This window comes from Macrotis lagotis, chromosome 1 (assembly GCF_037893015.1).
Source record: "Macrotis lagotis isolate mMagLag1 chromosome 1, bilby.v1.9.chrom.fasta, whole genome shotgun sequence".
NCBI lineage: Eukaryota > Metazoa > Chordata > Mammalia > Peramelemorphia > Peramelidae > Macrotis > Macrotis lagotis.
Genome location: NC_133658.1, coordinates 81,664,554 through 81,688,767, shown reverse-complemented (window position 1 = coordinate 81,688,767; position 24,214 = coordinate 81,664,554). Strand labels below are relative to the sequence as shown.

General features: G+C 38.0%; 1 protein-coding gene across 3 annotated transcripts in view; it reads right to left on the bottom strand.

Moving 5' to 3' along the window:
• Positions 1 to 23,809, bottom strand: part of WWOX (WW domain containing oxidoreductase) — a 1,413,871-nt gene extending 1,390,062 nt beyond the window's left edge. Inside the window, exons 1-4 of one of the 3 annotated variants that reach the window (XM_074203737.1) lie at positions 23,603 to 23,809; positions 5,770 to 5,834; positions 4,379 to 4,436; positions 1,323 to 1,501 (exon numbers count right to left, since the gene is read on the bottom strand). In XM_074203737.1, the coding sequence (XP_074059838.1) occupies positions 1,323 to 1,501; positions 4,379 to 4,436; positions 5,770 to 5,834; positions 23,603 to 23,709 (409 nt within the window). In that variant the 5' untranslated portion in view covers positions 23,710 to 23,809. The remainder of the gene's footprint in view (positions 1 to 1,322; positions 1,502 to 4,378; positions 4,437 to 5,769; positions 5,835 to 23,602) is intronic. The other 2 variants (XM_074203727.1, XM_074203742.1) reach the window with 2 other exon arrangements.
• Between the last annotated feature and the right edge of the window lie 405 nt (positions 23,810 to 24,214).

The following is a 24,214-nucleotide window of genomic DNA, read 5'->3' as shown; positions in this document are numbered from 1 at the left end:
CGGGGACCTACTAGTCACTCAAGGGGTTTTTAATGTGAAGTATATCAAATGCAATTGACAATTATTAGAGAGAATTATTAGAGAAAATTGCATGTTTTCAGGGGGCTGTCAAGGAGCCTGAAAATGAATCCAGAAAAAGACTAACTGAAGTAGATGAGCCATATTGAAAAGTAGCTGAGATGGGACAGTTCATTATGGAGAGGGAAAAGTCTAAAGAACCATCTAATAGAGATTTCCCATATACACAGAAAAAGAAATGTATAACTAAGGGAAGGTTGGTGTTAATGGAGCAAAGAGTCAGGCAGGATTGGTGGATTGTGCTTAAAAGTCTAGGTCCTTGAAAGACATAATAGAGGGGCGGCTAGGTGGCGCAGTGGATGGAGCACCGGCCCTGGAGTCAGGAGTACCTGAGTTCAAATCCAGCCTCAGACACTTAATGACTGCCTAGCTGTGTGGCCCTGGGCAAGCCACTTAACCCCACTGTCTTGCAAAAACCAAAAGAAAAAAAGAAAAGAAATAAAAAAAGAAAGACATAACAGAGTCAAGATGAGAGCACCCATGGGTTGCTCCCTCTGTAACCACCAAGTGAGGAAAAGAAGCACCAAATGTTGCTTACATCATAAAATGCCCCAGTTACTTACTCTGTGTCTCCAGGGGAAAGAGAAGTCATGAGTAAAATGAAAGATATCAAGACTAAAGCAGTCAATTTAAATCTAAATGCAATATCCTTGGTAAGAAAGTGTGACATTGGATAGAGCACTGGCCCTGGAGTCAGGAGTACCTGAGTTCAAATCCGGCCTCAGACACTTAATAACTACCTAGCTGTGTGGCCTTGGGCAAGTCAGTTAACCCCAATGCCTTGTCAAAAAAAAACTATTTTAAAAAAAGTATGACATTATTTTTTCAAAATTATACAATATAATCAAGTTAGCAGTACAAATACTTTTATTTTTGCCTAAACTGTGTAGGTATGTAGTTACTCTGGGTCCTGCATAGACCAAATTTATTGATGATGAAAAATTAGCATTTTGAATTTGTTACCTATTACAACTAAATCATAAAGTAGACAACATCTTTGCAGAGTATGCAGTTTCAGGGTCAGGTCTTAAACAATCCTCCATGATGATGCACACAACTTTTATGGGCTTTGGACAGAGAAGTCAACATTGCAGTGACACATTGGGTCCAAGTAATTTATATATATATATATATATATATAATTTTCTAGAAGCAGAGAGTCATTACACCAAAGTAACTATGATTTGAATTTTTGAAAGTGATTCTCATTACAACATGCTCAATCAATTTAAGCACTGGCCTACCTATTCCTGAGTTAGCTCCAGTGACTAAAACCACTTTTCCAGTGAAATCACGACCCTGAAGTATTTCCATAGCAGTAGTATTGCCATCATATTTCTGTCTTGTTGGTGGCTTCTTTGGATTGTCATCAACGGTAAATGCCAGTCGTGGATCCAAGTATGTGGTTCTTTTGTTTATATGGCTGCAAAGAAAAGGAAGAAAAATCATCCTAACCTACAGCAGTGAACTCAGGCATTTATATAAACAAAAGATATTCTATCTATTTAGAAAAACTTCTATTATTTTGCATATCAAATGTCTCAACTTTAAGACACAAAGGTCATTTAGTTCTTCCTAGGGTCTCTGGAAAAATTATACTCTTCACTAGAATAATAGCCACTTAATCCTTTAAGATTTCTTGGAAAATATACTTTGATGTTTGACAATCACTTCAAAGTCAGATTTTTCAGAACAGTGGTAACAAAATCAAACAGAAACAGGATCTACTAAATCATATATCCCCCAAATTGAGTCAGAAAACCACATATTAGCATTATCTATGCTTTACTGCATTTTTGCTAATTTTACTAAATACTTCCCCATTACATTTTTTTTTAGGTTTTTTGCAAGGCAATGGGGTTAAGTGGCTTGCCCAAGGCCACATAGCTAGGTAATTATTAAGTATCTGAGGCTGAATTTGAACTCAGGTACTCCTGACTCCAAAGTCAGTGCTCTATCCACTGTGCCATCTAGCCACCTCACCCAATTACATTTTAATCTGGTTCAAGCTGCAATCTGGAGTACTGTGGCCATGTGCTTGATACCTCTGCTTTATAAGAAATTTAGAATGGTTGTTTTTTTTGGAACTGTTGCTATAACTTTAAAATCTATAGTACTTGAATGATTCCTACTTTCTACTTCGCCTATATTCAATTTAATTCATATTTGCTAAGCTCCTATTATGTGCTCAGTAATGTGCTGGTTAAACAGGAGAGAAGCACAAAACATAAAATCAATGGCAATTTTTTAAAACTGAGATTATTAGATATACTCCTGTAACTTATTCTTAAAACTTTATGGAGGAACTCCCTGAGCTGAACCTTAAAGAAAAAACTCACTTCATTAAACAGTCATTTATTGTGTCTAATCTGTACAGAGTACTGACATAGTGGCAGCCTATATCATTCATGAAAGAAAGTATACATAAATGCACAAAGGTGGAGAAGAGAAGACAAAATTGGAGACAGATCAGTAGCCAGTTTAGTTAGATCATAGATCCAGAGAAAAGCTGAATTAGACTAGAAAACAATGAAACAAGATTGTGGAAGCCCTTGACTATTGATCTATGTAGTTCATACTTTATAAATTATTTGACAGCAGTATAATAAATTCTTACACTATTCTCCTGAGAGGGATGAAACAAACATTTTGAAAATATCACAGTATGAGTGTGTGTGTGTGTGTGTGTGTATATATATATATATATATATATATATATATACATACATGTATATATACATATACATATACATATATAATATATATAAATGAGACACTCCTAATAATTTTCAAGTTGTCTAGACTGAAATTAAATGCAGTATATGAGTCTTCAAATGTTCATTTGAAAATGAGCTAATAGCTTACAAAACTGCCATAATTTGATACATGAAAATACGAATGACTATTCATTTTAAAAGAAATTTCAAAATTATTTAAATATGCCATAAATGCATTTGTGAGATTTTTTTAAAATGTGAAGAATCAAAAAAATCCCTTAAAAGATGAACTATAAACCCTCATGAAACAGTAAAAGATTATAGATTTCAATATCAATTCTTTTTTTTTTTTTAGGTTTTTGCAAGGCAAAAGGGGTTAAGTGGCTTGCCCAAGGCCACACAGCTAGGTAATTATTAAGAGGCCAGATTTGAATTCAGGTACTCCTGACTCCAGTGCCGTTACTCTATCCACTATGCCACCTAGCTGCCCCTCAATATCAATTCTTAAAAGCCCCCACAAAAAAAAATGAAGGGCCTAGCTTCTGTAACAATCTCTAACTAAACTCAAAATATTCATTCCTTCTATTTAGCTGTTGGGAGAGAACATTAATCATATATTTTCACCACTTTAAAATATAGTGGTACTACTAAAAAAGCTACCTAAATTGCTATTTGTTAAAAAAAATGATTTGTAAAATATAATATTTTCCCTTTAGTCATCTCTGATATTTCAGAATTCATTTTAGCCACTAAGAATTGAACTTGATACACATGAAAAATGGTCTTCAGTAGGGCAATTTCTCTAAACAGAGAAATTCATATATGACCCAATAAGTGATTAATGGATGGTTAAATTGGAATAACACAATTATTGTGGTGCAATTAAGAATCTGCAATATGAGGAATATAAGGGGCAGCTAGGTGGTGCAGTGGATAGAGCACCAGCCCTGGAGTCAGGAGTACCTGGGTTCAAATCCGGTCTCAGGCACTTAATAATTACCTAGTTGTGTGGCCTTGGGCAAGCCACTTACCCCCATTTGCCTTGCAAAAAAAAAAAACCTAAAAAAAAATATGAGGAATATAAGTTAAGGTGGAAACTTGCCTAAAACAGTAAGAAATGAAGAAAGAAGAGCTCCTTGATAAAAACACAATAAAAACACAAGTAGAAGTATTAAGAAGTAGACAAAAATACTGAAAGATAAAAAATAACCCATTGTTTATTGAGATTGATAGGTTGAAGGTCTTTTTGAAGATTAATTTGTTATATGTATGTGGACCTTTTAATTTATTTGGTATGTGTTAAGTTCATTATAATATTTTTAAATTAATGAGTTGTTTGGACATATAATTGGTTGCATTATTCTGAGAAGATAATAAATAACTAAAAAAATTTAAATCTTCCATAATTTAAATTCTATACTCATACCACAATAGTGAAACCTATGAAACCCCTCCCCCAAAAAAAGACCTGTTTTATAATCACTTCATTTCTTCATCAATTAAAAATAATATACTTCAAGGTAAAGTGCCTGACAAAGTTTTTAAAACACCAAGATAAATACTTTCTATATTTTTACACTTACTCAACAAAAAACACTTGTCCATTCTCATCTGTTTCCTGCTCCCATCCATAGGGTAGTTCTGAAACACAGAAAAGACTATGAGTCTGCTTATAAAAAATAAAAAATAATTAATTCTATACATCAATAAGAAGTTAAAAAGTCAAAGCTCATTCTCACCTTCATGCATTTGCTGATCCCCCTTCCAATAATAAATGCCATTTTCCCTCCCTTTTTGGATAGCCTGATCCTACCAATTTCTACAAAGTTTTCCCTGATGACTCCATTATTCATTGCTCATTTAGTAACACTCGTATTACATTTTTTTCTATGCCATATAACATAGTATTTTATTAGATACTTGTTCTCTAAATCTTTCAGGGTTATAAATAAGACTTAAATTGCTAATTACAAGTACGAATTCCTGTTTCTTTTGTTCCACAAACCCCAAGTGTTCTATTTCTTTTCAAATTATTCAATTGCTACACAACTTCTGAGATGGAGGCCAGTTCTCACTTCCTCCATGAAATCTTTTTTTAACTATGACAATCTCCCAGAATGTGACCGAGGATTCAGTGCTAGAAGGAACCTGAGAGGTCATCTAATCCAATCTCCTCAAATGCTCCTCAAAAAAAAAAAACTAAGTGACTTGGTCAAGATCACACAGGTATCAAGTAGTACAGCTGGGATCTGGACCCAAATGATCTTTCTGTCTCAAAAGCTCATAGCATTTATTATCATAACTACTCAAAAGTAGATTTTCATACTCCACCTAATAACATCTGCCACTATTCTCTTTTTATTTGTGTCTCATCTCCCTAATTAGCTTCCTTTAGAGCGGGGGATGTATCTTATGTTTTTGTTGTATTTTAGTGTATAGCACAGTGCTATGTGCATAAAAGACATTTAATTCTTATTTATAGGGTGGAAAAAAGTTGAAAGATGAATATTCTAAATATCATTAGTAAATGCAATACTATAGAATAAAAAAAATCTTATATTCCTAGCATTTCAATAGTCTTAATGAATAAATTATCAAAAATGACTAAAACTTATCCACAGTAGCTAAAAAATATATAATGTGTTCTTTTCCCATTGTTCTACAAATCACCTGCAGTAGAATAAGGTCCTTGATATAAAGAACTGATTTTCATTTTATCTATGTATCCTCAGCTGCTATCATACTATCTCGAATGTAGTCAAATGCTTGACAAATTGAATTTGATAGTTCAACTTTTGACAGTTCATCACTTACTACATCTATTTTTCTTTCTTCTAAAATCTACTCATACTCATAGTTAGAACAACAAATTGCAAGAACAACACTCTGCCTATGACAGGGTTATAGTGTAATCGATGCTTTATGTTTTAGTATATTTAGCTATGGCACAAATAATCTAACAAATAATACAAACCTCCTGCTACTCGTTTTCGTTTTCCAGTTTTAGGATGTTCCCATTGTGTCTTCTCTTCAGTATGGCTGTCAAAATACCCAAAACACAATTAAAAATAAGGATAAGTTCTTGGAAGCATTATAAACCATTTTAAAATTTTTTCTCTAGAGGAAAAATTTTCTCCATGAAGATACTACCTCACAAATGTTATCACTGGCAAAGGCCAGATTAACCAGGAGAACTTTGGTTTTTGACCCCAGGTTGTACTACCTACTCTGAGTCTAAGATGAAGAATCCTATAAACCCATCTTTTTTTTTAAAGAAAGAGTTTATTTATTTTGAGCTTTACAATCCTGCTCCCATTCTTGTTTCCCTCCCCCCACTCCCCACAAAAGGTACTCCTCTAGTGTTTACATTGGTTCCATGCTATACATTGATCTCAAATGAATGTGATGACAGAGAAATCATATCCCTAAGGAAGAAAAATAAAGTATGCGATAGTAAAATTACATAATAATATAATGCTTTTTTCCCCTAATTTCATGGTAATAGTCTTTGGCTTTGTTCAAAGTCTATAATTCTTTCTCTGGATACAGATGGATGTAGATAGCTCAAAATTGTTCCTGGTTGTTGCACTGAAGGGATGAGAAAATCCATTAAGATTCATCATCACCCCCATGTTGCTGTTAGGGTGTACAATGTTTTCCTGGTTCTGCTCATCTCGCTCAGCATCAGTTCATGCAAATCCCTCCAGGCTTCCCTGAATTCCTGTCCCTCCTGGTTTCTAATAGAACAACAGTGTTCCATAACATTCATATACTATAGTTTAAGCCATTCCCCAATTGATGGACATTCACTTAATTTCCAATTTTTTGCCACCATAAACAGGGCTGCTATAAATATTTTTGTACAAGTGATGTTTTTACCCTTTTTTTATCATCTCTTCAGGGTATAGACCCAGTAGTGGTATTGCTGGGTCAAAAATGTGTGTACATTGTTGCTGCCCTTTGGGCATAACCCCAAATGTTCTCCAGAAAGGTTGGATGAGTTCACAGCTCCACCAACAATGTATTAGTGTCCCAGATTCCCCCACATCCCTTCCAACATTGATCATTGTCCTTTTTGGTAATATTGGCCAGTCTGAGAGGATTAGTGAGGTGGTATCACAGAGATGCTTTAATTTGCATTTCTCTAATAAGCAATGATTTGGAGCAATTTTTCATATGACTATGGATTGCTTTGATTTCCTCAGCTGTAAATTGCCTTTGCATATCCTTTGACCATTTGTCAATTGGGGAATGGCTTGTTTTTTTGAAAATTTGACTCAGTTCTCTGTATATTTTAGAAATGAGTCCTTTGTCAGAAATACTAGTTGCAAAAATTGTTTCCCAATTTACATTTCTTTTGATCTTGGTTACAGTGGTTTTGTCTGTGCAAAAGCTTTTTAATTTAATGTAGTCAAAATTATCTAGTTTGTTTTGAATGATGTTCTCTATCTCTGCCTTGATCATAAACTGTTTCCTTTTCCATAGATCTGACAGGTAAGCTACTCCTTGATCTTCTAGTTTGCTTATAATATTGGATTTTTTAATGTCTAAATCCTGTATCCATTTGGATCTTATCTTGGTATAGGTAAACTCATCTTGAAACTATGATCAGAGTCCACTGCCAGACAAAATTTTTCTAATCAGTTGCAAATAATACTTTATAATATGTAAGTAGAGAGCTGACCATCCCTTTATGAAACTAGAAATAGTAAACAAAAATGTCACTTTACTATAAGCAGATAATGAAAGAATACATTCTAGTCTCAAGGAAAAACAGTTTAAAGCAGAATGGGAATCAATAAACTTGGTTGGGGGAAGGGTAGAAATGATAAACTGTTTGGGAGAAAAATATGGGTAATTGGTCTGATCAGCCATAGCTGATCAGAGACACTGTAATTTGTCTCACGCAGTGATGTCGTTTTGGTCTTCTTTGATAATGCAGGACAACAACCAACCAACCAAGGAAAAAGAGGTCAGAAACTAGGAAGACATTATTTCAAACTCATACACTGAGAGAGAGGAAAGAACAGTGGATTTGGGATTGGAAAAACAAGATTCACTTCTTAGTTTTTCAGCTTGCTATACGTTACCTCAGAAAGTCAACAAATGAACAAATATTTATTAATTACCTAAAATATGCCAGCCATTGGGGATTCAAATGCAAAGAATGATACAATATCTACTTGCAATGACCTTACATTCTAATGAGACAAATTCATGTAAAAATATATACAGTATAAATATAAAGCTAATAAATACAATTTTGTTGCTGTTCAATCATTTCAGTTGTGTCTGACTCATCATGAGTCCATTTGGAGCTTTTTGGTAAGAATACAGTGGTCTGCCAATTTCTTCTTCAGCTCATTTACACAGAGGTAAGGAATTTGCCCTGGATCACACAGAGGATATGTATTTGAGGCCAGATTTGAACTCAAGAAGATAAGTCCTCTTCATTCTAGGTTCAACACTATCCACTTCCCCACCTAGGTGCCCTTAATAAGCACAATTACAAAGTATTAAATACAATAGAGTTTGAGGTATTAGTAGCAATTGAGGTAATTTTAAAAGATAATAGTGCTTGAGCTGTATCAAAAAGGAAAAGAGGGACTCAAGGCGAGAGATATACGGAAGGAGCTCATCATAGATATGGAGAATATCTGCACAAAGGCATAGAAATGAAATAATGCAGTGTCCTAAATAAAGAACAGAAAGAAAACAGTTTGGTTGCATGACTAGTATAGATTGACTCTAAAGTCCAATAAGTCTGAAAAGACAGAATAGGGTTAAGTTGGGCTGGGCTGTAAAAGTTAAATAGAATTGGGGCAGCTAGGTGGCGCAGTGGATAAAGCAACGGCCCTGGAGTCAGGAGTACCTGGGTTCAAATCCGGTCTCAGACACTTAATAATTACCTAGCTGTGTGGCCTTGGGCAAGCCACTTAACCCCATTTGCCTTGCAAAAAAAACCTTAAAAAAAAAAGCATTAAAGTTAAATAGAATTTATATTTTATCCTAGAAACAAAAAGAAACCACTGGAGAGGAACCACATGATCAGAAAGATTTGAACTTAGGAAAACTGAATTTGCACCAAGATGTAGGATTGATTAAAGTGGGGAAAGACCTGAAGCAGGGAAAATGGGAGATTGCTGTGATATATGTGGGGTGAAGGGAGAGTAAGGAATTCAAGATAAGGCTGAGATGACAAACCTTAAATATTGGAAGCATGGTGGTGCTTATAAAAGAAATAGGAAAGTTTGGAAGAGGGGAGATTTTAAGAGGAAAGATAATGAATTCAATCTAAAACAAATTGAGTTTGCAATATATCTGGGTAATCCAGTTTAAAATATCCATTAGGAAACTGGTGATTAGACTAAACCTAAGGAAAAAGACTGGTGCTGAATAGTGTTCTGGGAGTTACCTGCATAGAGATGAAATTTAAAACAATGGGATCTGGATATGGTTATCAAAACAAAAGTAAAGAGGAATAAGAAGGTACAGTACCAAATCTTGAGGAATATCCATTTAAGTGATAGTGATGTGGATTCTGAGCCAGCAAAAGATACTGACTGAGAACCAACAGTCAAACAATTAAGAGGCAAACTACAAGAAAGTAATGTCACAAAAACACAGATTAGAGAACACATCCAGGGGAAGAAGGTGGTCAACAAATGCAACAGACAGGATGAGAGGTTTAGGATTGGGGGGGGGGGGAATCATCATATTTGGCAATTAAGAGATCTGTGGTGAAGTCAATAATCCAGTATTTAACAAACTCAAACATAAATCATTTATGAAATTTTGATAACTATTTGATAAGAACTGCTGAGAAAATTGGAAAGTAGTCTGGAAATTAAGCTTAGCCACACACAAGAAGTTTAGAGTGAAATATAATACCTTAATATTAAAATTATATCTTAAAAGCCTTAGAAGAAGAGCAGATCATATATACCTTTCACACCTATAGTAGGAGAGGAAGAGAATTCAAACTTAAAAGAGATAAGTCTGATTATATGAAATGGTAAAGCTTTTGCACTAATGAAAATGATGTTTATCTTTTCTTGAAGATCATGACATCAGGGAGGTGATGCCACTGGATTTAAATGAGAGGGTGCTGTGTTAAATCACCAGCCTAGATCAGAGTCATATGGGTCTAGAGATGAAATATGAAAGATGGCCCTGGATGCAAGGCAACCAGGGTTAAGTAACTTGCCCAAGATGACATAGCAAATAAAAGCGAAGTATCTGAGGCCAAATTTGAACTCATGTCCTCCTGAGTCCAGGGCTAGTGCTCTAATCACCTCACCAGTTAGCTGAAATGAATACATTTGTGAAAAGAAGAGAAATAATCTACTGGAAAAAATAGATCAGTATTCTCAGATAAAGTTTTGGTATTTAAAATATAGAGATAACTAACAAAAATGCAAATTACCAAAAGCCACTCCTTAATAGAAAAGTGATCAAAAGATATAAACAAAGTTCTCAAAAGAATTTCAAGTTATTAACAACTATTTGAAAGAATGCTCCAAATCACTAATTAGACAAATATATAACAAGACAGTATTGAAGTCTTGCCCCATGTCTGTCAAATTGAAAAAGATGACAAAATATAAAAACGGTCAATGTTGGTTTTAGAATAAGACTGGTACCAAAGAAAAGATATAAGAAGCAACTTCTTCCAACTTTTTTGCATGGAAGAATAAGGGAGGAGTAAAGGAAGGGTTCCATAGGTGTGGAACACTGCACATATTGTCAGAGTGGGGTTTTATTTGAAGTTCTGATAACTTTTGCTGATTTTTATCTTCTTTCTTCTTTCTTTCTTTTCTCTCTCTTTCTATTTAAGAATTCTATGTTCTAAGGAATAGTTCTCTGGGTCATTGCCCTTCATGCTCAAAGAAGAACATAGTTCTTTAGGAGGACAGAGAAGGAGGGAGATGGTAGAAAATCATAATAATTAAAAAATGTATTCTTTTAAAAGAAGTCCAAATGTAAAAAAGTGAGGAGAGTTAATGGGAAGAGGAAGCAGTGAGCCTAGACAACACAAGACATAACCTCTTCACTTCCCTCACCTGGTACAAGAGTGGCTTTAAGTATAATCTCCATGGTCACTGAATCTTTTATTTTGATAAGCATCTGTTTGAACTTTGTATCTATGATACTTGTAATTTACCCTATCTGAACAGAAAGCTAGAATAAGACCATTAAAAATGTGAACAGCAAGAACAATCAACTCCCAAGGATAGTTAAGGGACTTAGACTTCATGAACACCAAAGAGCATCACCAAAAAATGAAAAAGGTCAAATCTTTTTTTTTTAGGTTTGTTTGGTTTTTTTGTTTTGGTGGGGGGTTTTTGCTAAGCAATGGGGTTAAGTGGCTTGCCCAAGGCCACGCAGTTAGGTAATTATTAAGTGTGTGAGACCGGATTTGAACTCAGGTACTCCTGAGTCCAAGACAGGTGCTCTATCCACTGCGCCTCCTAGCTGCCCCCAAAAGGTCAAATCTTAATAGAGAGAAAACAACTAGTTAATGATTTGGAAGTCATAAGAATAAACCCTTGGTATACAGCAAACTACTAAGTAATTGGATCAAAAGTCAAAATCAGTATCAATATAGAATAAATGATAAATACAAGATAACATGCATAATTGCAACAGCATCAACCTGATTTGTTCTTATAAATCATAAGATGCTCTTTCCCCTCAAAAATAGAAAGTACTGTAAAATAAACACTAAAAATTATCACCATTTCTTGCAAAATTTTAATAAGTGAAGAATAACCACAACAAAATGAATGTTAGAAGAACTAAGAAATCACTAGAGTTTATCTCCTTGGCAAGAAGAAAAAGAAGCAAGCCAAGAACAGACTAGGTTTAGAATGCAATCTCATTTGTGAAACACTACAGACTTGTGAACGATTACAAAACATGAACCAAAAAGTAGCAAAAATCAGTCTGTGGGGGGAGGGGGAAGCAAGTCTTCCAAAAGCTTAAAATGAAACCCAAGTAAATTATACCATCCCACTGGCCAATATAACCAGAAAGGACAATGATCATTGTTGGAAGGGATGTGGGACATCTGGGACACTAATACATTGTTGGTGGAGCTGTGAACTCATCCAACCTTTCTGGAGAGCAATTTGGAACTATGCCCAAAGGGCAACAAAAATGTGCATACCCTTTGATCCAGCATACCACTCCTTGGTCTATACCCTGAAGAGATAATGAAAAAGGGTAAAAATATCACTTGTACAAAAATATTCATAGCAGCCCTGTCTGTGGTGGCAAAGAATTGGAAATCAAGTAAATGTCCTTCAACTGGGGAATGGCTTAGCAAACTGTGGTATAAGTATGTCATGGAACACTATTGTTCTATTAGAAACCAGGAGGGATGGGATTTCAGGGAAACCTGGAGGGATTTGCATGAACTGATGCTGAGTGAGATGAGCAGAACCAGAAAAACACCATACACCCTAACAGCAGCATGGGGGCAATGATCAACCTTGATGGACTTGCTCATTTCATAAGTGCAACAATTAGGGAAAATTTTGAGGTATCTGCGATGTAGAATACCGTCTGTATCCAGATAAAGAATTGTGGAGTTTTAACAAAGACCAAAGACCATTACCTTTAATGTAAAAAAAAAAAAGAAAAAGATCATTATCTTACTATGTAATTTTGCTATCTCTTATACTTTATTTTTCCTCCTTAAGGATATGATTTCTCCCTCATCACATTCAACTTAGATCAATGCATGCCATGGAAACAATGTAAAGACTAAAAGACTGCCTTCTGTGGGGGGGTGGGGGGAAGGGAAGCAAGATTAGGGGGAAAATTGTAAAATTCAAAATAAATAAAGTAAAAGTTAAAAAAAATTATATCATCCAAAAATAAGTCAAAGATAATACTGCCAAGACAATCAATACAGAAAATGACCTAAGTTTGTCAGTATTTCTGTAATTAAACTATTTCCATCACCATTGATGATAGAACACCCCACAATTAGACCCTAACAACATCCCAGTCCAAAATGTTCTATACAAGAGACTTATGGAAATGAGATTGGGAAGAAAGACTGAACCTAAACCAAGTACACAACAAAGAAATATATTTTGGAGGTAATACAGGCTTTAAAATACTGAGGGATCGGGGCAGCTAGGTGGTGCAGCGTAGAGCACTGGCCCTGGAGTCAGGAGTATCTAAGTTCAAATCTGGCCTCAGACACTTAATAATTACCTAGCTGTGTGGCCTTGGGCAAGCTACTTAACCCCATTTGCCTTGCAAAATCCTAAAAAAATAAAATAAAATAAAATACTGAGGAATCATTTTACAAGCTAACTAAGGAAAAGAGGATGTAAAAATGAAAAAAATGTTTTTACCCAAAATATGGTAATCAAGATAGCATTATGCCCACTTTCTCAATCTCAAATTTTTCTTAGAATCACAAATCTAATTCATCTTTGATGAAAATATGAGAAGGAAAATGGAAGGTTTGCACACTTTTCTTTAAGAGACAATATTTTTTCATTCCCATAACTGACTGAAAGATATAAAAGATACAAAATCCTAAAACAACAAAAAGTATTTGAGGGGCGACTAGGTGGCACAGTGGATAGAGCACAGGCCTTGGAGTCAGGAGGACCTGAGTTCAAATCCAGCCTCAGACACTTAATAACTACCTGTTTGGCCTTGGACAAGCCACTTTTGCCTTGAAAAAAATTTTTTTTAAAAAAAAAGTATTTGAATCAGTAGAATAAAAAACACCCTTAAAGGCTCTCCTCCAACAAGAAATCTCTGATGTATATGGTTCATCTCACAAGATTCTTTAATAAATGCAACCAGAGATAACTAATGACTCTTTGTTACCATAAAGCAAAGTATATAAATATATGAAGGCAAAAGGCATTTACCATTGTCAACCAGGCTGACCTAAAGAGCAGTCATATGGAAGAGAAATCCCCTACAGATGGTGAGATCCCCTAGATCAGGTGTTCTTAACCTTTTTTGTGTAATGAAAACATGAGAAGACCTCGGAATCTTCACTTTTTTTTTAAATATATAATTGAAGGAAATTATAAAGTCCAGTTGGTGGTCAGTAAAATTAAAGATGCAAATTTTTTTTTGCCATCCAAGTCCAGAGACTTAAATATGTCCCTTGGGGTCCATAAGATCTCAGGTTAAGAAGACTTCTAGAGCAGTGGATAGAGCACCGGCCCTGGAGTCAGGAGTACCTGGGCTCAAATCCAGTCTCAGACACGTAATAATTACCTAGCTGTGTGGCCTTGGGCAAGCCACTTAACCCCAATGCCTTGCAAAAAATAAAAAAATAAATAAATAAAGACTTCCTAGACATTCCTGTTTGTGAATAATATTGTGCTTATGTCCCAAGACCTAGAACAATATAGAATCTTGACAAAGCTTACACAAGAGTTTAACCTAATAAACTAACTAAATAAAAAGTTCCCATTGTTTAGCCAGTCTATGATATTCAAGTAAATGATTAGCTCATTAAGTTAGTAGCACATCAGTTTATAAATGTGAACAGGAACCGCAAATGGATAATGAATTGAGCTTAAAACAAAATAGGAAGAAGAAAACAAAAAAGAAAATAGTACAGTCTTACAATGATTTGCAACTAATTTTCATCTTAAAAATACATCTTTTTCACATAAATGTTCTTTCAGTGATGCCTGGAACATCTCATTCTCCAAAGAATCAAAGTTGTAAATGACCCAAAGTGTGTTGTCAGGCACAAGTGGATTGCAGCATTTTTCCCAATGAAGAGCTACTGGCAAAAAGTGGTATAGAAAGTATCACTAATATGATGAAAAAGGGTAAAAATATCACTTGAACAAAAATATTTATAGCAGCCCTATTTGTGGTGGCAAAGAATTGGAAATCAAGTAAATGTCCTTCAACTGGGGAATGGCTTAGCAAACTGTGGTATATGTACGTCATATTAGAAACCAGGAGGGATGGGAATTCAGGGAAGCCTGGAGGGATTTGCATGAACTGATGCTGAGTGAGATGGGCAGAAGCAGAAGAACACCGTACACCCTAACAGCAATATGAGGGTGATGATCAACCTTGAAGGACTCGCTCATTCCATCAGTGCAACAATCAGGGACAATTTTGGGCTGTCTGCAAAGGAGAGTGCCATCTGTATCCAGATAAGGAGCTGTGGAGTTTGAACAAAGTTCAAAAACTATTCCCTTTAATTTGGAAAAAAAAACAGATATCTTATTGTCTGATCTTGTTACCTCTTAGACTCCTTGTCTCTTCTTTAAGGATATGATTTCTCTCTCAGCACACCCAATTTGGATCAAGGTACAACATGAAAACAAAGTAAAGACTGACATTGCTTTCCGAGGGGGGGTTGGGGGAGGGAAGTAAGATTGGGGGGGAAATTGTAAAACTCAAATAACATCTCTAATAAAAATAAATTAAAAAAAAAGAAAAAAGAAAAAAGAAAGTTAAAAAAAGTATCACTATATTATGTGGAGTTAAAAAGGTTGATCATAGAGTGAGAATAAGGAATAGCAAACAAAGAGCTTAAGTGCTACAATGGTACCCATGAAATATAAAAAGAACTACAGAAAGTACTAATACCACATTAGAATAATCCTCCATGGAGGATCTATGGGGCATGAAGAAGAAAAAAATGAGAAGGCATACATGGGTAGCAAATGAACCAATATGACAGTAAGAATTCGTGGTGGTTTATTTTCATTGGGTTTTTTTTTTTTTTTAGGGTTTTCCAAGGCAATGGGGTTAAATGGCTTGCCCAAGGCCACACAGCTAGGTAATTATTAAGTGTCTGAGGCCGGATTTGAACTCAGGTACTCCTGACTCCAGGACCGGTGCTCTATCCACTGCGCCACCTAGCCGCCCCAGTGGTTTACCGAATTATCAAAACGAATTGTCTACAAAAATGAAAAGTTCCTTTAAGTTTTCCTTAGTGTTAAGTTGGCATAATTCAAGATAATGTTTAATGCTAATTTTTCAATGTAATACTATCCTAAGAAAGCCAGTCTTTTGCAAGTTATAATTTCACTAAGCAGTAACTCTTAATGGAGCAAATGGAAAAATCATGATGATATCCTGATAACTATACTAGAAATAACATTTTATCATAGGAAATGAAAATACAAAGGTCACCACTAAAATGGTAGGGCAGAGTCTCAAGTAACTGATGAAGATTAATGAATCCTATCCAATCATCATTAAAAAGTACCAAGATGGGGTTGGATAGGTGGCACAGTAGATAGAGCACCAGGCTTGGAGTCAGGAGTACCTGAGTTCAAATCCGATCTCAGGCACTTAATAATTACCTAGCTGTGTGGCCTTGGGCAAGCCACTTAACCCCATTGCCTTGCAAAAACCTTAAAAAAAAAAAAAGTACAAAAATAAGGGGCAGTTAGGTGGCAAAATGGATAGAGCACTGACTCTAGTATCAGGAGAACTTAAGTTCAAATCCAACCTTAGACATTTAATAGCTGCCTTGCTGTGTGACTTTGGGCAAGTCACTTAATCCTGTTGCCTTAAATAATTTTTTTTAAAGTACTAAGATTTTAAGACATTTTATTTTGTTTTTAATGGAAGATAGTAACTTGCTATTTCAAGGTAAAAGTTATTAAACAGGGAAAAGAAGGGGAAGTTCAAGGAAGAATACCCTATTCTATTTCCTAGCAAATATTCTACAAGAAAATGTATTCACAGTTTTCTGCCTCTGTTAGTATTTGAAAATTTAAAAATATATATATATTTAGCTTTCTACTTTCAAGGAGGAATAATTTTTCTCACATGAATATGAGCTAAAATTACTCAGTGTATGATTTAGTTTACCTTGACTCATAGTTATTTCATTTGTATTCTCTTCTGGTAAGCAAAGTTCTCCATCAGTGCATGCTGTCATGTCAAAATTAAATTGCTAATTGCATAAGAACCCCTATAAAATCAAACTATTAAAGCCATGGTTAAGTAGACATTTCCATTCTTGCACTGTAAAATGGAAATAGTAATATAGTAATATAACCAACAAATAGGAAGGAGCAGCAGCATAGATACTCCAAAAATAACAGATAATTAAACTATAATTGTTTGCAGTTAGTTTTACCTATTTATATTTATTCTAGGAACAGATTTACCTACCTGTGGTTTTACTAGGCTATTATCAAAATTAATTTCATACTACTAAAAACATGTAGAGTAGGAAAAAAATAGACTTGGGACAAAATATAGATATATATATATATATACAAAATAACCTACAAAATGTTTTTAATATGTAAATAGAAAAATATTAATTTTAATTGTAAAAATTAAAATAGTTATAAAAAATCTACAAAGTCCAAAATTAATTATGATTTCAACATCATTTTCTGTGATAAAAAATTTACATAAATTATATCGTTTGAATCTCACAATCAGGTAGTTAGTTATGTGCTATTACTCTCACTTTACAGATGAGGAAAATGTAGTCAATTAAATGAATTATTTCTGCAAAGTCATACATCTACTGAACCTCCAAGCTAATCCAAATCATAAGAACAATGTATCTCAAATCTGGAAGGCATCTCAGAGATCATTTAGTTAAATCTCTTTTTTTTTCTGGCCTTTTGCAAGGCAATGGGGTGAAGTGACTTGTCCAAGGTCACACAGCTAAGTAATTATTAAGTGTCTGAGTCGGATTTGAACTCAGGTCCTGACTCCAGGGTTGGTGTGCCACCAAGCTGCCCCAATCTCCTTCTTTTTACACACAGAGAAACAGAGGCTCTGGGAGACCAAATTATCACTTAAAATAACACTAGTGGTGACAAAGATTTGAATCCAGATCCTTCAACAGTGTAGCCAATGCACTTTCCACACTACTGACAGAAGGCTAGTATATGGGAGAAAAGTTAAAGAACAGGAATCAGAAGACTTGGGTTCAAGTTTGACTTGGCCACTTACTAGCCTTGTGAGTCCAAGGGAAATCACTGAACCTGATAAACTTTTTTCCTCTTCTGTTAAATGTGGTTAATAATATTTTGCATTATTTAGCTTGCAAGATTGTTAAAGTTTCATAGATTCAGAAACTGAAATGATGTTAAAGATCAACTAATCCAATCCCTTCATGTTTCAGATGAGGAAACTCATCTGACATTTCATAAGCAGTTAAGTGACTTGCCTATGGTTACAGTTATTAGGTAATAAAAAGCTGAAATGTCACAAATCAGAGATTCTTTAAGATGAGATTTATATGTGAAGTTGCTTTTTAAAATATTTTGATAATTGTACTTAACATAAATGATTTGGTTTGCAATCCTTTTATTAATTTAAAAGCACTGTTCTGAGGAATCCACACACTTCTCCCAATTGGCAATGGGATCCATAATACAAAAAAGAAAAATCCTGTTGTAGAAGAAGCACTTTCTAAATAATAAAGTATTATATAAATGTGAGTTATACTACTACCATTTATTATGGTACGTCCAAGTCCCAACATCACAGAGTCTAAGAGTTGCTAACTCCCTGAGATGTTTTAGAGATAAATAAAAATGACAGACCTGTTCATTTAGCCTTGCAGAAGAAAGTCTTCAGAAACACAATTTTTTTTAACTGAATGGTACAAAGAACTTCATTACAATTTAAATCTGGTTCTGAAGATAGAATCAGGAGAGATTTGTTAACTTTACCTTTTCTCTATTTAGGATACAATGTTTCACTTTAAATATAATACTTTGGGGAAATCTATATTTGTAAACACACATTCTAATGATCTATTTTCTGTTCAACGAGGTTTTACAAAAACAAAAAAAAAATTTATTTCAGTTTCTCTTTTGTTCTTTTTATGCCAAAAGCTGGAGGTTCTCAAATAACATGTTCCAAAAACAAAAGTTACTCCATTTGTTAGGTTGAATGTAGCCACTACCAAGCACAGAGTGTTATCAAGGTTTCTTATTCCTTTATAAAAGTCTGAATAATACTGCTCTCTAAAACTTATCCTATAAAAGTTTAGGGAATTACTAGATGATTTGTTAAAATAATGCCTTTTTACTACTTAAAAAAAAAATAAACTGTGGTAGCACTGTGGGTTCAATGGAAAGGGTTCCAGATTTAAATATGGATTTAAAATTCTGCCCTACTAATCACTACCTGTCTAATCTTGAACAATTCACAATCTCTGTGCCCTTTTTTTTTTTAATCTGTAAAATGAAAGGATTAGACTAGGATGACCTCTGAGGTCCTGTAAAGCTGTCATTTTATCATCTCCTGACTTTTTTTAGGTTGAAAGGCAGTATAGAGAGCAGCAGGGTCACAGAACAGGATTAAAATTTCACCTCTGACACTACTGGCTTCATGACCCAAGCAAGTTGTCCCACTTTAGCCTATCTTCATCAGTACACATTACATCATCTGGGAGTTCCCTAATTCAAGTAAATTTCAGGTTGCATTCCTAGACATATGATTTTCATTAAAATAAAAAGATGAAGGGACAGCTAGCTGCTGCACTGGATAAAGTATGGGCCCTGAGTTTACACTTACTAGCTGTGTGACTCAGAGCAAGTCAATTAACTCCAAATGCTTCCCAAAAAACTAAAAATAAAATATCATAAAAGGGTAACAAATAAAACTTTTAGAGGATTTGAGGGAACAGAATCTGCAACATTCTTCCAAGATAAATTAATAGGGTGGAGGAAAAGTATTCACACTAGGAGTCCCAAATCACGGACAGAAAATATTGCTGTGAATAAGGGATTTTTAAAAATTATATCAAGAATTCCTCCCAACCACTACTGGACAGCATCCTCTGAGAAACAGAAAGATGGGGAGATATCCCCTAGATGTGAAGTCAGTTCATCCAAAGCCGAAGTGGCACAAAGGGCAGCCTGTTTCCTCATCAATTCCAGAGAAACCACACTTCCAACAACACTTTCAGAGAAGAAATTCTCTCTAAATATGGGAAGGGCACAACAGTACTGGCAAAAGGAAGAAGTTGCCCTTGGAAAAGGGAAAGGCAGGAATCTCTGAAAATCCATTTTCACAATTATAAGGTTTTTCCATTCCTTCTACACCAAGTAATTGGGTTCAAGAAAATGGGGTGGAGGGGGCGGCTAGGTGACGCAGTGGATAAAGCAGTGGCCCTGGAGTCAGGAGTACCTAGGTTCAAATCTGGTCTCAGACACTTAATAATTACCTAGCTGTGTGGCCTTGGGCAAGCCTCTTAACCCCATCTGCCTTGCAAAAACCTAAAAAAAAAAAATGGGGTGGGAAAGCATTTTGGAGATGTAGGTGTCTGATATCAGTATGGAAACCAGGAAAGAGGACTAACTTAAGAGTCCTAGCTCTGCCATTTGCTAACCACTGTGACCTTGGGCAAGTCATTTCCCAACTGTGAAAAAGTTCTATGATTCTATGGTGCTATGTGACAGTATGATTGTGACAATTTGGTTTGACTAATAAGATCCTTTTTAAGACCACATCTGAATTCATCTTTGTATCTCTTCCAACACAAAGTAGATGGCTCAATGGAGACAGCACTGGGCCTAGAGTAAAGAAAAGATGTTCAAATCTGGCCTCTGGACACTAACTAGCTGAATGATCCTGGGCAAGTCACTTAGTCACTCTGCCTCAGTTTCCTTATCATTAAAATGAGAATAATGACGCTGGTGGTCCCAGCCTCAGTTATTGTGAGTCTCAGATTGGTCACTTGGACACTCTGCCTCAGTTTCCTCATCAGTAAAATGAGAATAATGACGCTGGTGGTCCCAGCCTCAGTTATTGTGAGTCTCAGATCGGACACTTGGCCACTCTGCCTCAGTTTCCCCATCAGTAAAATGAGAATAATAATACTGGTGGTCCCAGCCCCGGCCATTGTGAGTCTCAGATCGGTCCCTCAGTCACTCTGCCTCAATTTCCTCATCAGTAAAATGAGAATAATAATACTGGTGGTCCCAGCCCCAGTTATTGTGAGTCTCAGATCCCTCACTTGGCCACTCTGCCTCAGTTTCCTCATCAGTAAAACGAGAATAATAATACTGGTGGTCCCAGCCCATTATTGTGAGTCTCAGATCGCTCACTTAGCCACTCTGCCTCAATTTCCTCATCAGTAAAATGAGAATAATAATACTGGTGGTCCCAGCCCCAGTTATTGTGAGTGTCAGACCGCTCACTTAGGCACTCTGCCTCAGTTTCCTCATCAGTAAAATGAGAATAATAATACTGGTGGTCCCAGCCCCGGCCATTGTGAGTCTCAGATCGGTCCCTCAGTCACTCTGCCTCAGTTTCCTCATCAGTAAAATGAGAATAATAATACTGGTGGTCCCAGCCCCAGTTATTGTGAGTCTCAGACCGCTCACTTGGCCACTCTGCCTCAGTTTCCTCATCAGTAAAATGAGAATAATAATACTGGTGGTCCCAGCCCCGGCCATTGTGAGTCTCAGACCGCTCACTTGGCCACTCTGCCTCAGAGAATAATAATACTGGTGGTCCCAGCCCCAGTTATTGTGAGTCTCAGATCGCTCACTTGGCCACTCTGCCTCAGTTTCCTCATCAGTAAAATGAGAATAATAATACTGGTGGTCCCAGCCCCAGTTATTGTGAGTCTCAGACCGCTCACTTGGCCACTCTGCCTCAGTTTCCCCATCAGTAAAATGAGAATAATAATACTGGTGGTCCCAGCCCGTTATTGTGAGTCTCAGATCCCTCACTTGGCCACTCTGTCTCAGTTTCCCCATCAGTAAAATGAGAATAATAATACTGGTGGTCCCAGCCTCAGTTATTGTGAGTCTCAGACTGCTCACTTGGCCACTCTGCCTCAGTTTCCTCATCAGTAAAATGAGAATAATAATACTGGTGGTCCCAGCCCATTATTGTGAGTCTCAGATCCCTCACTTGGCCACTCTGCCTCAGTTTCCCCATCAGTAAAATGAGAATAATAATACTGGTGGTCCCAGCCCCGGCCATTGTGAGTCTCAGATCGGTCCCTCAGTCTAATAATGGTGGTCCCAGCCCCAGTTATTGTGAGTCTCAGACCGCTCACTTGGCCACTCTGCCTCAGAGAATAATAATACTGGTAGTCCCAGCCCCAGTTATTGTGAGTCTCAGATCCCTCACTTGGCCACTCTGCCTCAGTTTCCTCATCAGTAAAATGAGAATAATAATAATGGTGGTCCCAGCCCCGGCCATTGTGAGTCTCAGATCCCTCACTTGGCCACTCTGCCTCAGTTTCCCCATCAGTAAAATGAGAATAATAATACTGGTGGTCCCAGCCCCAGTTATTGTGGGTCTCAGATCCCTCACTTGGCCACTCTGCCTCAGTTTCCCCATCAGTAAAATGAGAATAATAATACTGGTGGTCCCAGCCCCAGTTATTGTGAGTCTCAGATCGCTCACTTGGCCACTCTGCCTCAGTTTCCTCATCAGTACAATGAGAATAATAATACTGGTGGTCCCAGCCCGTTATTGTGAGTCTCAGATCCCTCACTTGGCCACTCTGCCTCAGTTTCCTCATCAGTACAATGAGAATAATAATACTGGTGGTCCCAGCCCCAGTTATTGTGAGTCTCAGATCCCTCACTTGGCCACTCTGCCTCAGTTTCCCCATCAGTAAAATGAGAATAATAATACTGGGGGTCCCAGCCCCAGTTATTGTGAGTCTCAGACCGCTCACTTGGCCACTCTGCCTCAGTTTCCCCATCAGTAAAATGAGAATAATAATACTGGTGGTCCCAGCCCGTTATTGTGAGTCTCAGATCCCTCACTTGGCCACTCTGTCTCAGTTTCCCCATCAGTAAAATGAGAATAATAACACTGGTGGTCCCAGCCTCAGTTATTGTGAGTCTCAGACCGCTCACTTGGCCACTCTGCCTCAGTTTCCTCATCAGTAAAATGAGAATAATAATACTGGTGGTCCCAGCCCGTTATTGTGAGTCTCAGATCCCTCACTTGGCCACTCTGCCTCAGTTTCCCCATCAGTAAAATGAGAATAATAATACTGGTGGTCCCAGCCCCGGCCATTGTGAGTCTCAGATCGGTCCCTCAGTCACTCTGCCTCAGTTTCCTCATCAGTAAAATGAGAATAATAATACTGGTGGTCCCAGCCCCAGTTATTGTGAGTCTCAGACCGCTCACTTGGCCACTCTGCCTCAGAGAATAATAATACTGGTGGTCCCAGCCCCAGTTATTGTGAGTCTCAGATCCCTCACTTGGCCACTCTGCCTCAGTTTCCTCATCAGTAAAATGAGAATAATAATACTGGTGGTCCCAGCCCCAGTTATTGTGAGTCTCAGATCCCTCACTTGGCCACTCTGCCTCAGTTTCCCCATCAGTAAAATGAGAATAATAATACTGGTGGTCCCAGCCCGTTATTGTGAGTCTCAGATCCCTCACTTGGCCACTCTGCCTCAGTTTCCTCATCAGTAAAATGAGAATAATAATACTGGTGGTCCCAGCCCGTTATTGTGAGTCTCAGATCCCTCACTTGGCCACTCTGCCTCAGTGTCCTCATCTGTACAAGAGGCCGTGCGGGGCAGCGTGGGGCCTCGGGCCTCGGGCTGTGGGCGGCGTCGGTGTGCGGACTAAACGGACGGGCAGGGGTCGGTTTCTGTGAATGGGCGCAGGGGGCGGGGCTGCGCGGCGTCGCCCAATCACAGGCTCGGGGCGGAGCCGCGCGCGGCGCCGGGGAGCGCCGCCGCACCTGGGGGCCGCGCGCACGTGGGGCGGGCCCGGCCGGGAAGGCGTGTCCGCGCGCACGAGCGCGGGTCCCGGGGCGGCGCGCCCCGGCGTCCGAGGAAGGGGAGGGGAGGGCGGCCTCGGAGGTCGCGGCCCCTTACTTGGCGAAGTACACCCAGCCGTCCTTGGTGGTCCGCTCCTCCCAGCCCGGCGGCAGCTCGTCCTCGCTGTCCGTGTCGTCCAGGCCCGCGTAGCGTAAGGCAGCCATGGCGGGAGCGAGGAGCGCCGCGCGCCGGCACACTGCTGGCCGCCCGGCGCTGAGCACAAGCCGGGGACCGCGCGCCCGACGCCGGCTCGGCTCGGCTCGGCTCGGCTCGGCTGCGCTCGGCTCCGCTCGGCTGCGCTCGGCTGCGCTCGGCTCCTCTCGGCTCCCCTCGCGCTCGCGCGCTCCTATTTCCCGGCTTCCCTCGGCGCGGCCCGCCCGCCCCGGCGCAACTGGGCATGCGCGACGCCGCACCGCCGGCTGAGCCCAGTCTGGGCGCGGGTGAGGGAGACGCGGCGGCCGCGAAAGAACAAGCCACACATCACAAATAACAACGAAGGTTTTATTCGTCCTCGCCTAGCCGACTGGAACTCCTGGGAGCTGGACCTGGAAGCCGGGCGGCGCCCGAGGAGTTGGAATGGAGACGGCTCCTGCGCGCCAAGCCTGCTGGGAAATGTAGTCCTAGGCCACTTCCTGTCCGAGATTCCCGAGCCCTTTCGGGTGAACTTTG